At 37.5% G+C, this 13,387-nt stretch overlaps 1 protein-coding gene across 1 annotated transcript in view; it reads left to right on the forward strand.

Moving 5' to 3' along the window:
• si:ch211-250c4.3 (uncharacterized protein LOC100535981 homolog) overlaps positions 1 to 13,387 on the forward strand; it is a 52,677-nt gene that overhangs the window by 31,848 nt on the left and 7,442 nt on the right. The window contains exons 3-6 of the mRNA XM_057848485.1: positions 154 to 315; positions 5,928 to 6,063; positions 11,550 to 11,674; positions 13,022 to 13,143. Of these exons, the coding sequence (XP_057704468.1) occupies positions 154 to 315; positions 5,928 to 6,063; positions 11,550 to 11,674; positions 13,022 to 13,143 (545 nt within the window). The remainder of the gene's footprint in view (positions 1 to 153; positions 316 to 5,927; positions 6,064 to 11,549; positions 11,675 to 13,021; positions 13,144 to 13,387) is intronic.

Genomic DNA, 13,387 nt, shown 5'->3' on the forward strand with positions numbered 1-13,387 from the left:
TTAAAATGTATTTTACATTTTTTTTAATCCTATTTCTTTTTTGTATTTATAGTCATGTTTATTTTCACTTTTATGTATTTATTCAGTTATTTATTTGTTTTTAATTTTGGTATCTTTGGTCCTCCATACTTCTTTTGTGTTGTGCTCATTCAGACACACCAATCAAGCTGCAATCCTTTGGGGTCAGGACTTGGGTACCTAGAGCACATTTGCCAACTCATTGAGAAAATTGGACAGCTGCAGGAGAACAACCTTCGCCTTCAAAGGCATATCTGTCGCTTGCAGAAGGATGGCAGAATGACAAAGACTAAAGAGGTTCTTCATTTTTAATTGTTTTTCCAGCAAGAATTGCGATTATTTTTTAAACTTATGTTGCCAATCAGAACATTTGTAATTCTTTAAATCCATTGTCACATTGCATTATGTACCACGCAGATCCTACAATGCTGAATTGTTGTTATTGTATCAGTTATGAGTTTTGATGAGACGAAATATTAAATCAAACTCAAATATAATCAACACTGTAAAACAGTGTGAAGAGATAATTTTATGTTGCTCACGTGGCATACAGAAACAGTGTATAATTTCAATAGTAAATACTGTCTAAAATATAAATTAATCAAACTATGTATATGGAAATGAAAATGATCAAGGAATGACTGAAACTAAAGATTAACTATTTAAGTCATATTCCTCTTCCAATCTACGTAGTCATACATGCTCATATTGACATTACTGGTGCTGAAAGACTTCCCCAACAAACAGGTACATCAGTGGTTCCTCAAATTTAGCTAGTTTTTGGAGATAGGTAGCCTTGCAAGCAAAACAGTGCGATTAATTCATTGATCATACAGTACTGTTTTGACAACCCCAAGTGTCTAACTTTCGTGGCCATCTGATGACCGAGGCTATCAGCATAAAGAGGCGGGAGCTGCAGACGTGATCAGGAAGCAGCTATCACGTTGAATACAATGACAGAGTGCAAAGCAGTTCTTGTGAATAGGTCAATTTATGAAGTTTTGTCAGAAATAATCTTAAATTCCTCATAAAAAAAAAAGAGCAAAGAACGTCAATCTATTGAGCATATTGCCACCGATTCACACTTTCCCTTGAATGCCCTCCTAACCCCTTACTAATGAAGAACTCAAATTTCTAGTGGTTATGTAATACAGCTGTTGATATTGAAGAGGCCCATCTGAACCGTGCTGCCACAGTTCTGAGCGAAACTTAACTCTTAAGCAAGCAAGAAAGCGATTTGAAATAAAACAAACATAATGAACCTCTCAAATGTCACAATAAAACCGTCAACTATGAACTGTTTTGTCTAGATTTTGGTCGATTGATGATAAGATGTCAGAAAAGTAATGTAAGACTTTTTTGCAGCTTTTCACTATTAGGTCTCTGCTTGAAATCTAAGGTCCGCAGGCATATTAAGTCGCTAGCGGTTCTATCCAGCTCATTTAATGAGGGCGCTTGTTTACATTGGCCTTTGCCACGTGAGCCTAGACAGGTGACGATGTTCCAGTCAAACAGCGTCGCATACCTTACTGCACAGAAATGCCTTAATGCGACATACATACAGTTGAAGCTGTAAGTTTACAAACTCTGTGCAAATACACTCACTTCATTTTTTGTCTCACTCTGAAGTCAAAAGAACCTAAACCTTTTCTGTTTCAAGTCAGGTAAAATTACCATAAAAAAATAAAATTAATGCCACAATAATGAGAATTTCCTAGAGCTTTTTACTTGATTTTTAAAATTCTTCTATTACACGCTTAATTACTGCTATAACGATTAATTGATTAATTTGAGTAATTTGATTAGAAAAGGGTTTGAATTCAATTTTTGCTGCTTCGATGATTCGTTTAATTAGAGTGGCATAGTAATAGTTTGTTTTGAAAATGTTGCATTTACTTTTATTGATATGGAAAGATACACTGCCCTCTGGTGGCAACAGTGAATACGATATTACTAGTCTCGGCTGAATCCGGCTGCTCCCTGATGAGGCAAACATAAGGCTTTAAATTTTTGTTTGAGCGAATATGTTTATTTCATATTACCGTATTGGCCTGAATATAAGACGGCCCTGATTATAAGATTATCCCCTCTTTTTCAAGACTCAAGTTTGAAAAAAGACTTTTCGAACACCAAATTGATTTTTATACAGAAAATAATTTCAGTACATCCAAAACAAATGATTATAATAATATATTTGAGAGAAAAATCATGTTATTTTGCCTCATGAAAATCTTAATATCTGAACATTTAAATATGTAAACTAAAGTGCAATCACATTCGTAAATGAATGGCTTCTGTTTTTGAAATGTAAATAAACCAATCTATAGACCCTACTCACATAACGTCATAACCACGCCTCCGCGCCATATTGTCCGTCAGCTCGTCGGGTTTAAGCATTAACGCTACGTAAATTCCTCCTATTATGGCGTGATTTTCTACTCGTTAACATTAATAATCAAAATGGTGAAGGCGTGTGTGGCGGTTGGTTGCAATAACAGAGAAGATAGACAGAGAGACTTGTAGTTCTACCGTATTCCGAGAGACCAGGAGAGGAGAGCGAGATGGACTGCTGCAATTCGACGAGAAAACTGGGCATCAAACGATCACTACAGATTATGTAGTAGTCATTTTATATCTGGTAAGATGAATTTAATATATATTTAGAGGGTTTTGGGCTGACAACCACAATTAAGATCATTGCGAGGCTAATCGCGGACAACATACAGTTTCAAATTCAAGATGCTTATTTCTTCCACCATCATTATTTTTTGAATAATATTTAGCTGGTACCAAGTGAAAGAAGTTAAACAGGTGTGTCCAAACCTTTTGCAAAGGGGGCCAGATTTAGTGTGGTAAAAATGCGTGGGGCTACCTTGGCTGATTTACATAGAACAATATATTTAAACAAATTTTAGCAAGCCCTTCTGTGTGTCACATTTGCTTTATAATTTTTTTAATTCATAATTTCAACAATCTCGTCTTTGTGGTGTTCTCTTTCGATACTCGGGCTCTTGAGAAATACTGCTGCTGTGAAATTAAACTAGCTTCAAGTTGCTATAATTTCTCGCTGCGTATCTTCCCTGTGATGTTGTCGTACATGTCAGCGTGTCTTGTTCGGTAATATCATTATCGCGTCACATCGAACTCTTTGAAAACAGCGACTGTCTCTTTGCAAATGAGGCAGACACAGTTGTTGCGTGTTTTATTGAAGAAATAGTCCAATATCCTTGAAGCGTCGGCCATCGCAGTCAACTTTTTTTTAATTGATTGTCGCCATTTTAGAAAATTGGAAGTAAGGGTCACACGGGGTAATGTTGCTTAGAGTGCTGCTCTTAAAGTTTTTCACTTTCGTGAGAATAGGCAGATTTTGTGTGGACAAGATAGTTGTAGATATCAGGGTAGCAGATGTCAGGCAGAGAGGGCGAAGACAGCGGGTCGAAATATATCGATTTAGGCATCAGATATGGATCTGGCGAATGGATAGACTGAAGCTTTTCCACATAACGCCTTTAACGCAACGCATCCAATGAGTTTACAGCGTCTGAAAGCACCGGGGCTTCCATGAATTGCACTGTAAATTGCACGACAAATTGAAACCATTGAGAATACGGATAAACACTGACGGACAATATGGCGGCCGGATACAGCGACACGTCATTTTGTGAAGTTGGTGAGTAGGGTCTATTGTAATAAAACAACAAAATTGCAATAACTGCATTAACCATCAAAGTGAAGTCTAACTGTAACTGTAGTCTTGACACAAATCTGAATAAGGAAAAACATTGCAATAAAATAAACTGGTTAAACTAAAAAGAGTAGCTGAGATTTGTCATGACAGAACATCGCTTCAATGATATCTGGCGCCATCTAGCGTCGTAAATGGGGAGAGTAGCTGAGATCTGAACAGTGTTGGGAGTAACGGCGTTAGAAATAATGCCGTTACGTAACGGGGTAATCTAACTAATTACTTTTTCCGCCGTTACAACGCCGTTACCGTTACTGACGGTCAAAAGCGGTGCGTTACTTACTCTGAATAAATTGAAGAAACTACCAGCCGTGTCGAGTCGACTCTCTGCTCTGTTGATTTGTCATCCAAGACTTGGGTGCGTTCAGGTTCGAGAATAGTGCATGTACTTCTGACTCCAAGCTGTTTGTCCCTGCTCATTCAATTAGACAATGCTTTCCAAAGTTTGGTAACGTTTCTGTGTTTGCTACACCTGATGCTAGCCTCGTTCCCATCTCCCACTGTCAGCCAGCAATAATTCTGCTTCCATCTTGAGGACGGCAGACGCTTTGAAGGTGACGTGAATTGTCAGGAAACTAGCCTACCTGAATGCAGCCCCTCGAGAGATGCGATGGAAGTGATTGTGATTGGCTGAGGGTTAGAGTCATGTGTCGTGCTAAGCCAATCAGAGCCGGTGATTTCACAAACAAACCGGAACAGCGCGTGCGGCAAACACACACGCAAAACAGATGCACAGGGTCGGATGACAGAGCAGTCAGAAGAAAAATTGTCCTTTAAGAGGTGGAGATATAGACACTATTTCAAGTTTGTCGAAATTAAAGGAAAGAACCTGCATGTAATGTGTAATTTATGTCCCGGGGCAAAGCTTTTGTCGACATCTGTGGTCAGCAATTCAAATCTGCTGAAGCACCTAACCACTTAACTACCTGTCTGTTCTTCTCTATTCTACTGACTCAAATACTGCTCAGAAAATTTCAAATTCTTTGACATATAACAAGTTCTTTTACCTAACAAGTTAACTACCTGTCTGTTCTTCTCTATTCCACTGACTCGAATACTGCTCAGAAAATTTCAAATTCTTTGACATACAACAAGTTCTTTTTAAAGTAACGGAAATAGTTACATTCCCTGGTAACTAGTTACTTTTACTATAGAGTAATTCAGTTACTAACTCAGTTACTTTTTGGAAGAAGTAGTGAGTAATGTAACTAATTACTTTTTTAAAGTAACGTGCCCAACACTGGTCATGACAGAACATCGCTTCAATGATATCTGGCGCCATCTAGCGTCGTGAATGGGTATAATGTCTCGACCGCGAATATGTGACGACCCCCTCTTTTTCACTGTTAGTTCAATGCAAAAAACACCGTCTTATATTCGGGCCAATACGGTATGTTATTCATATTATATTATATTATATTATATTATATTATATTATATTATATCATATTTGTGTATGCATTTATGATTTAGTTTTGAGGCATATTTAGACTTTTGTTGTGGGAATATGTTCTTGAACAATTTGTTCAAAAAAAAGTGAAGACTTTTGCAATGCAAATTTATTACGATCTTAAAATTACATATCAATTTGACTAATTATACTCCAATTTTTTTGCTATTTTGTTTTACTATAATCCTCATTTTTTATACCATTTGATGATAATCTCAGGTATTTTAATTCATTTTTAAATTAATTTATTTTTAAATGGATTTATTGCTCTTGTGAAATGAAAGCGCAATTCTGTATAGTTTGAAGAAACAGTCAGGGTTTTTTATTTTGTATTTGCATTTAATGCTCTCTTTAAAGTGTAATCTTGGCGCCAATGGATGTGCAGGTCAACATAAATATTAATGCAAGCATACACACTTATTTCTTTGTATTGCATCTTCTAATTTTGTTCTGCAACAAATTAAACGTTTGTTATCTGATTACTCGATTAATCAAACTAATTCATCCATAAATTAATTGATTACTGAAATCATCAATAGCTGCAGCCCTACTCCTAATATAATGATGACTCAAAGATAATAATTAAAAACAAATACTATAGATTGAAAAATATTCAATCGATCAAATTCAGCTATACAATAGTAAGGTTTCTACAAGTAGTGACGACACAAAGCATAAAATAAGCAAGAATAACATACTGCTTATATATCACAGGACTTCTTCCTACACCATTGCAGCTGTGGTGCAGCCAATCTGGCCTTTGAGGATGTTTTGTCACCCAGTGGAACACTCTCAGATCTGTCCACCATCCCGGAGGTCTCCCGGAACCCACTCATATCGTCCCATAGTAGTATGTACTATGTTTGTAGTATGTTTTCATTTACATTTTTTGGAAGAATTAAAAAATGAGCATGTTGCTGTCAGTTCAAGTTTGCTACTATGTGTTTTTAGGCAAATAAAATGCCATTGCTTTATTTGCTGTTTTCATTCTGCATGTAAACTATTTTCAAGAAGAGTAATGCAGTCATTATAGTATTGTGTTGCTAGAATTTTTTCTATAAATTGGCAGTGATTGTGCACACAGCTTAAAGACAAGAGTAAAGGGGTTTAGTAGTTACCTCTTGTATATTTTTCTCTTTGTTTAACAGATCATTTAAAAATGAATAATTTTGTGTATTGTTATAAAGAAAGTGGATACCAATTAAGTGGTCTGAACTTCCAATTACTGTATTTTTTCAGACTAAGTCGCATTTTTACTTTTCAGTTTGGTCAGGGGTTCGACTTACACTCTGGTGCAATTTATTTTCACACTGAAACACAAGAGGGCGCTCAAGGCCTGTGTTTCAACATCGCCAGTAACTTATAAAAACAACTGAGAAGAGTTGAACATGCTGTTAACATACGGTACTTATTCACCTGTTTGTTTTATTCTATTTGGATTTTAAATCACCTTTCAAGATGATATGTCAGCTCTTGATGTTGGATTTTTTTATCACACAAACTTCCCCCAAAAATGCAGTTTATACTCCGGTGCAACTTTGCCCGCCCCCTATTCATTGCGCATTTTCTGGCTGGTGCGATTTATAATCCGAAAATACGGTAAAAGAGTAACTTGCTGACCCTTGATAACCTTTCAAACATTACCATATTGCTTTAATTTCTACAGTTGATCTCATGTATCATATCATATGTATTAATGGTATACTGTATTTCCAAATCCTGACCCTACAGCAACCTCTCATGCTTTTCCATTTCAGTGCTTACCTTGTCATCAGACACCAGCAAATGTTTATATTATTCAAGTGGGAATGTTGTAATCAGCCCCATGTTTTACTGCAGTGTTTTCAGTGAGCCTCAGACTGCCTGAGGAAGTTATACAGTGGTATGAAAAATTATCTGAACCTTTTGAAATTTCTCACATTTCTGCATAAAATCATCATCAAATGTGATCTGATCTTTGTCAAAATCACACAGATGAAAATACTGTGTCTGCTTTAATTAAAACCACCCAAACATTTATAGGTTTTCATATTTTAATGAAGACAGCATGCAAACAATGACAGAAGGGGGAAAAATAAGTAAGTGAACCCTCTGCCTAAGGAGACTTAAAGAGCAATTTAAACCCATTTTTACCTAACATTTTAAGTCAGGTGTCTGCCTAATCATTGATGAGTGGTTTAAAGCTGTCCAGCCCACTATAAAATACACACCTGGTAAGAAATGTCTTAATGAGAAGCATTGTCTGATGTGCATCATGGCTCGCTCAAAAGAGCTGTCTGAAGACCTGTGCTTAAGGATTGTTGATTTGTATAAAGCTGAGAAAGGATACAAAACCATCTGTAAAAGTCTGGATGTTCACCAATCGACAGTCAGAGAAGTTGTCTACAAATGGAGAGATTTTGGCACTGTTGCTTCTCTCCCAAGGAGTGGCCGTCCACCAAAGATGACGCCAAGAGTTTAGTGCACAATACTCAGAGATGTATAAAAAGAACCCTAGAGTGTCTGCTAAAGACTTACAGAAATCACTGGCACGGTCCAATATCTCTGTGCACACATTAACTATATGTAAAACTAAGGCCAAGAATGGCATTCATGGGAGGACTCCACAAAGGACGTCACTGCTGTCTAAAAGAAAAACATTGTTGCTCATTATAATGTTCGCAAAAAGGCAATTGGACACCCCACAGAAGTTTAAGCAAAATATTTTGTGGACTGATGAAACCAAAGTTGAATTGTTTGGGAGTAACACACAACATTCTGTGTGGAGGAAAATGGAACAGCTCACCAACATCAACACCTCATCTCCACCAGGAAGCATGTTGGAGGGAGCATCATGATTTGGGGCTGTTTTGCTACCTCAGGGCCTGGACAACTTGCAATCATATTAATGGAAGAATGAATTCAAAAGTTTATCGGGATGTTTTGCAGGAAAACCTGAGGCCGTCTGTCAGATACAGTAGTTGAATCTAAAAAGAGGATGAATGCTGCAACAAGACAATGATCCAAAACACAGAAGTAAATCAACTTCAGAATTGTTTCAGAAGAACAAAATACATGTTCTGGAGTGGCCTTGTCAAAGTCCAGACTTGAACCACATCGAGATGCAATGGCATGACCTAAAGACAACAATTTATGCCAGACATCCCAGGAATCTGGCTGAACTACATCAGTTTTGTAAAGAAGAATAGGCTAAGATTAGTCCTTATCGATGTGCCAAACTGATCTGCAGCTACAAGAAGCATCTGGTTGAAGTTATTGCGGCCAAAGGGGGGGCACAAAATATTAAATGTGATGGTTCACTTACTTATTTTCCCCCCTTGAGTCGTTGTTTGCATACTATTCTCATTAAAATATGAAAACCTGTAAATGTTTGGGTGGTTTTAGTTAAAGCAGAGTTTTTTTTCATCTGTGTGATTTTGACAAAGATCAGATCACATCACCTTTGATGGGGATTTTATGTAAAAATGTGAAAAATTCCAAATGGTTCAGATACTTTTTCATACCACTGTAGGTTGACATCTATGTGGTCCTGCAGGGAAAGTATAACTATGGCAAGGGCATAAGGCAGAATTCCTGGAATCCTCCTCATGAAAGGAACATACTGTATTTTGCCCCATGGTCAGTGGAGTGTCTTGCTTCTTCCTCTGAAAGGCAGAACATTTGGCATCAAGATCAGAGTTCTGAAAACCAGGAGTGTGTTGCCGCTGTTTGAGATAAAGGAGTGAATAACTCCGGAACGCCCTATAAGGGCTGCTCATTTACCAGATGGAAATTGAATCACATAAAGATTCATGGAGCTAAAATTTGAATATATTATGAAATATGCATTCTGACATTTGTACGGCAAAAAAAGGGGAAATCTAGAACAAATGCATTTTCTTTAAATATCAATAAATCACTTTGGGAGGCTTCATTTGTGTGTCATGCTTAGATAAAGACTCTGAATTCTTAGGAGATTATATTTTCCATGCACATGTTGGTGGAAGGAAAATGTCAAAATAGTCATAAATTACTCCTTTTAACTCCCTGAAGCCTGCTTTGGGTCCTAAAATGACAGTAAAGTTAAACCACTGAAAAAGGATCACTCATATGTGACTCATTTAGGGAAAACTGCTTTTATTTAAAGGGCTCCACGGATAGAAGGACTTGTAGTTCTTAAAAGAATTTATACAATTTGTAAAATTAGTTTAACTAGTAGGTCGCCATTGTTGTTGACGTCGCAGGGCGGTGACGTCACTGGATTACGCTGCCGGGCTTCCAGAGTATGACTCTAGCGACATAAACATGTAATCTGTTCAACCCTTACAATTTGAACCCGAGAGGAACATTAATGAGCATGACATCACTGCCAGTGTTTCACAAAACGAGCAGCAAAAGCAAAATGAACAGGAAAGACGGGGTAAGACGAGATGAAAAATTCCGACAATATGTGCTACACCGGCGAAATGTGCTACAAGAAGCTAATTTGACACGCAAAGTACTACTGTGCGCTTTCAGCTTGCTTTGTTTAGATCAGGGGTGGTCAAACCGGTCCTCGAAGGCCGCAGTGGGTCCTGGTCTTTATTCCAAATGACCCAGCACAGATGGTTTAACCAACGCGGTTTCAGCAGAAATAAGAAGCACCTGACTGCAATCGACTGATTGCACTTGTAAAAAAGCAGATTGGTGAAAAAGTGTCCTCTTAATGGGTTGCAACAAAAACCTGCACCCACTGCGGCCCTTTGTGGAATAGTTTGCCCACCCCTGGTTTAGATGACTAATGTGGTCAACAGATCAGCAATCTGCTTTAAAGCTACCACAAGAAAACACAATGCTTAAAAGTATGAGAGGGAAACACGTGCAAAAAAGTATTTTGAGGCAATGAAAAGGTAATAAAAGACTCAAAAACACAAATAGTAAGTACTCCGCTTTTAGCCAATGAGTGCATGTGTTGGACGTCTCGCCGCGTAAAAGGAATCGTAATAACCCGGTAGTATTCGTCGAGTGACAGTGACAATCTAAGTCTGGGGTACGGCTGGGTACAGCCCGCCTCCACATTTGGTCCGGCCCCCTGAACAAATTTTTTTTTTTTTTTCAATAGTGTTATTTATTTCCTGGGTTTTTTCTGTGAAGAACCCAGAGAGGGTTATTTGGTTATTATCTATTATATTATATTATATTATATTATATTATATTATATTATATTATATTATATTATATTATATTATATTATATTATATTATATTATATTATATTATATTATGTTTTTATTTTATTTACTTTTGTTCCGTGAAGAATCCAGAAAGGGTTATTTGATTGTGGCTTTCTGAAAAACAATAAATCTTTACATTTAGGCACTCCTGCAATCGTCACACTTTTTCTGTTACAAACTGACCCGGCCCCTCATCAGAGAAGGGAAAAGTTATGTGGCCCTCACAGGAAAAAGTTTGGGGACCCCTGATCTACGTCATCACCCTGAACTTCCATTGCATGCTTAAAACATGGCGCCCTCCGTAGGTCAAAACATGTACTAAATAATATAGATTTTTAAATCAATGGCAATAGTTTATGTGTTTGTAATAACATATTTTAGAAAAAGAGAACAATTGTGGCTTATTAGAGCCTACAAGTCTTTAAGTCCGAGGTTTCCTTTAAAGCCAGGTCATTATTTTTCATAGGGTGCCATTTGGACGTAACAGAGTGGACACTGACAGAGGGGACATTTTGTGCTAAAATTTGCTGTTATGCTCGCAAAGTTAGGCTGAGGGCTAACATGACTTTAAATACTTGATGAGAAAGCTATACAGTAGTTTTACAAAAATGATGCAGTTCAATTCATGTCTTTGATATATAACTTTAACAGAGTGGACACAGTCCAATCAACCTTCATAAAACTGCAAAATCTGATATTTAAAGGAGGTAAAAAATAAAATTGCTTACCACAGTTCAATTTCCCAGCACTTGTGTGATGTTATCACAAAAGGGTCAAAGGGGTCAAATCATCATTTTTACCCAGATGCATTATATTGTTTTTACACATACAGTGCATGTGGTCAATTGATTTAAAGAAAGAGGTTACATCACTCCCCAGTTTTGTGACGTTTTTTTACTAAATGGTCAAAATACATTATAAGGTGTTATGAGATTCATACAAGCAAATGTATAAACAAAAACATTTCCTTCCAGAAGAGTTCCATAAAAGGCAGCACCTTCACAAAACGTTTAGACTTATTCATTCGACTTATTAAACGTGTCGTTTATGTTCAAGTTCAGGCTTTTTGTGTGTGACGTTACACAGTGTGGACACATCTATGAGAGCAGATTGTCAAAGCATACCGATTCTGCTCTTAATTACAGACACGAGCTTTGACAGAATGACACCAATCCCTCTGTGGAAGAGAAGTCTTAACCAAATAAATTGCTACGACGGGGATAGCCTACTCCGGGAGGGCACCGGAAGGCTTTCAGTCACTTTTCAGCCGGTGAGTCATGTCCATATAATGTATTAGGGGTGTGACAACATATCGAAAAGATAATATGTCGCGATACTTTGTAGCCCAAAAGGTTATTGATATGCTTCCACCAAGAATTTTCAGTGCCCTCCATAATTATTGGCACTGCTGAAAAAGATGTTTTTTAGCTTCTAATATTTTTTTTAATTCAAATAATATGGGACCTTAATGGAAAAAAAAAGAAAAAACCAACCTTCAATACAAGTGCATTCATTCAGTGGGGAAAAAATCCCAGGCTTCAACTGGGACCGTGCGCTTTGGTCAGATGAGACCAAGATTGAGATTTTTGGCAACAAACACTCTAAGTGGGTCTGGCGTGGCGCGAAAGATGCGTATGCTAAAAAGCACCTCATACCCACTGTGAAGTATGGGGGTGGGCCAGTGATGCTGTGGGGCTGTTTCACTTCCAAAGGCCCTGGGAACCTTGTTAGGGTGCATGGCATCATGAATGCTTTGAAATACCAGGACATCTTAAATCAAAATCTGTTGCCCTCTGCCCGAAAGCTGAAGATGGGTCGTCACTGGGTCTTTCAGCAAGACAATGACCCTAAACATATGGCCAAATCTACACAGAAATGGTTCACCAGACACAAAATCAAGCTCCTCCCATGGCCATCTCAGTCCCCAGACCTTGTTTTGTTGGTAAAAGGGGGTTGTACAAAGTATTAACACCAGGGGTGCTAATAATTGTGACATGCATTATTTGATGTCAAATAATTTTTTCTTTATGTGGGATTTTTTCCCCAATGAATGAATGCACTTGTATTGAAGGTTGGATTTTTCTCTTTTTTTTCATTAAGGTCCCATATTATTTGAATAAAAAAATATATATTAGAAGCTAAAAACCACATCTTTTTCAGGGGTGCCAATAATTATGGAGGGCACTGTATATATTGATTTAAAACTGCCTGACATTAGCTCCCACTGACGGCGCAATGAGTGTTCATTTGCTGCCACACTCCCAGGTCAAACAGATTGGACGTCTACTAGAGATCTCAACTCAGATCTCAAACTCATTCCAATTCGCAGCAGATAAAGAAAAATAGCTTGTTATTCTGTTTATTAGTTGTTTTGTAGAATATCCTAGAATCATTTCACCATGTTTTGATAATTGTTCTTTTTGCTGTATTGAGCCTTGTATCGAAAATCGGACCGTATTGCAAGGTGCCCAGAAGTTCCCACTCCTGTTACATACAAATGGTTTTTGTCAGTTTGTACTGTACTGAACTGTAAATCAAATTTGCCCTACAAAATTATTGCAGCATGAGTTGCTTCAGCTTGGAATATTGTATTGAATGGTTTGCTCTTCTGCATCAGATCGGTGATTATGACACATGGGACAGAGTCAAGCACCTGGTGAAAAGAACGAATGTGAGGAATAAGAGCAAACTAGGATTAGTCAGAACCCCACTAAAGATGTCCTGTCCACAGCTGTACAGGTGAGCACACCCCTCTTGTACAGAATGTGTGAGCAACATTTATATCCAAGGTATCGTATTTTTAATATGTGTCCATTTCTTCAGGTTCTTCTATTTTACAAAGCTTCCGTGTTGCTCAAAGCAGTGTTTTTCAACCTTTTTTGAGCGATGGCACACTTTTTTCATTATATATATAAAAAAAAAAATCCCAAGGCACACCACCAGCAAAAAATGTAAAAATGAATATCTGTAGCCAATACAGTAT

This window comes from Corythoichthys intestinalis, chromosome 10 (genome assembly GCF_030265065.1).
Source record: "Corythoichthys intestinalis isolate RoL2023-P3 chromosome 10, ASM3026506v1, whole genome shotgun sequence".
Taxonomy (NCBI): domain Eukaryota; kingdom Metazoa; phylum Chordata; class Actinopteri; order Syngnathiformes; family Syngnathidae; genus Corythoichthys; species Corythoichthys intestinalis.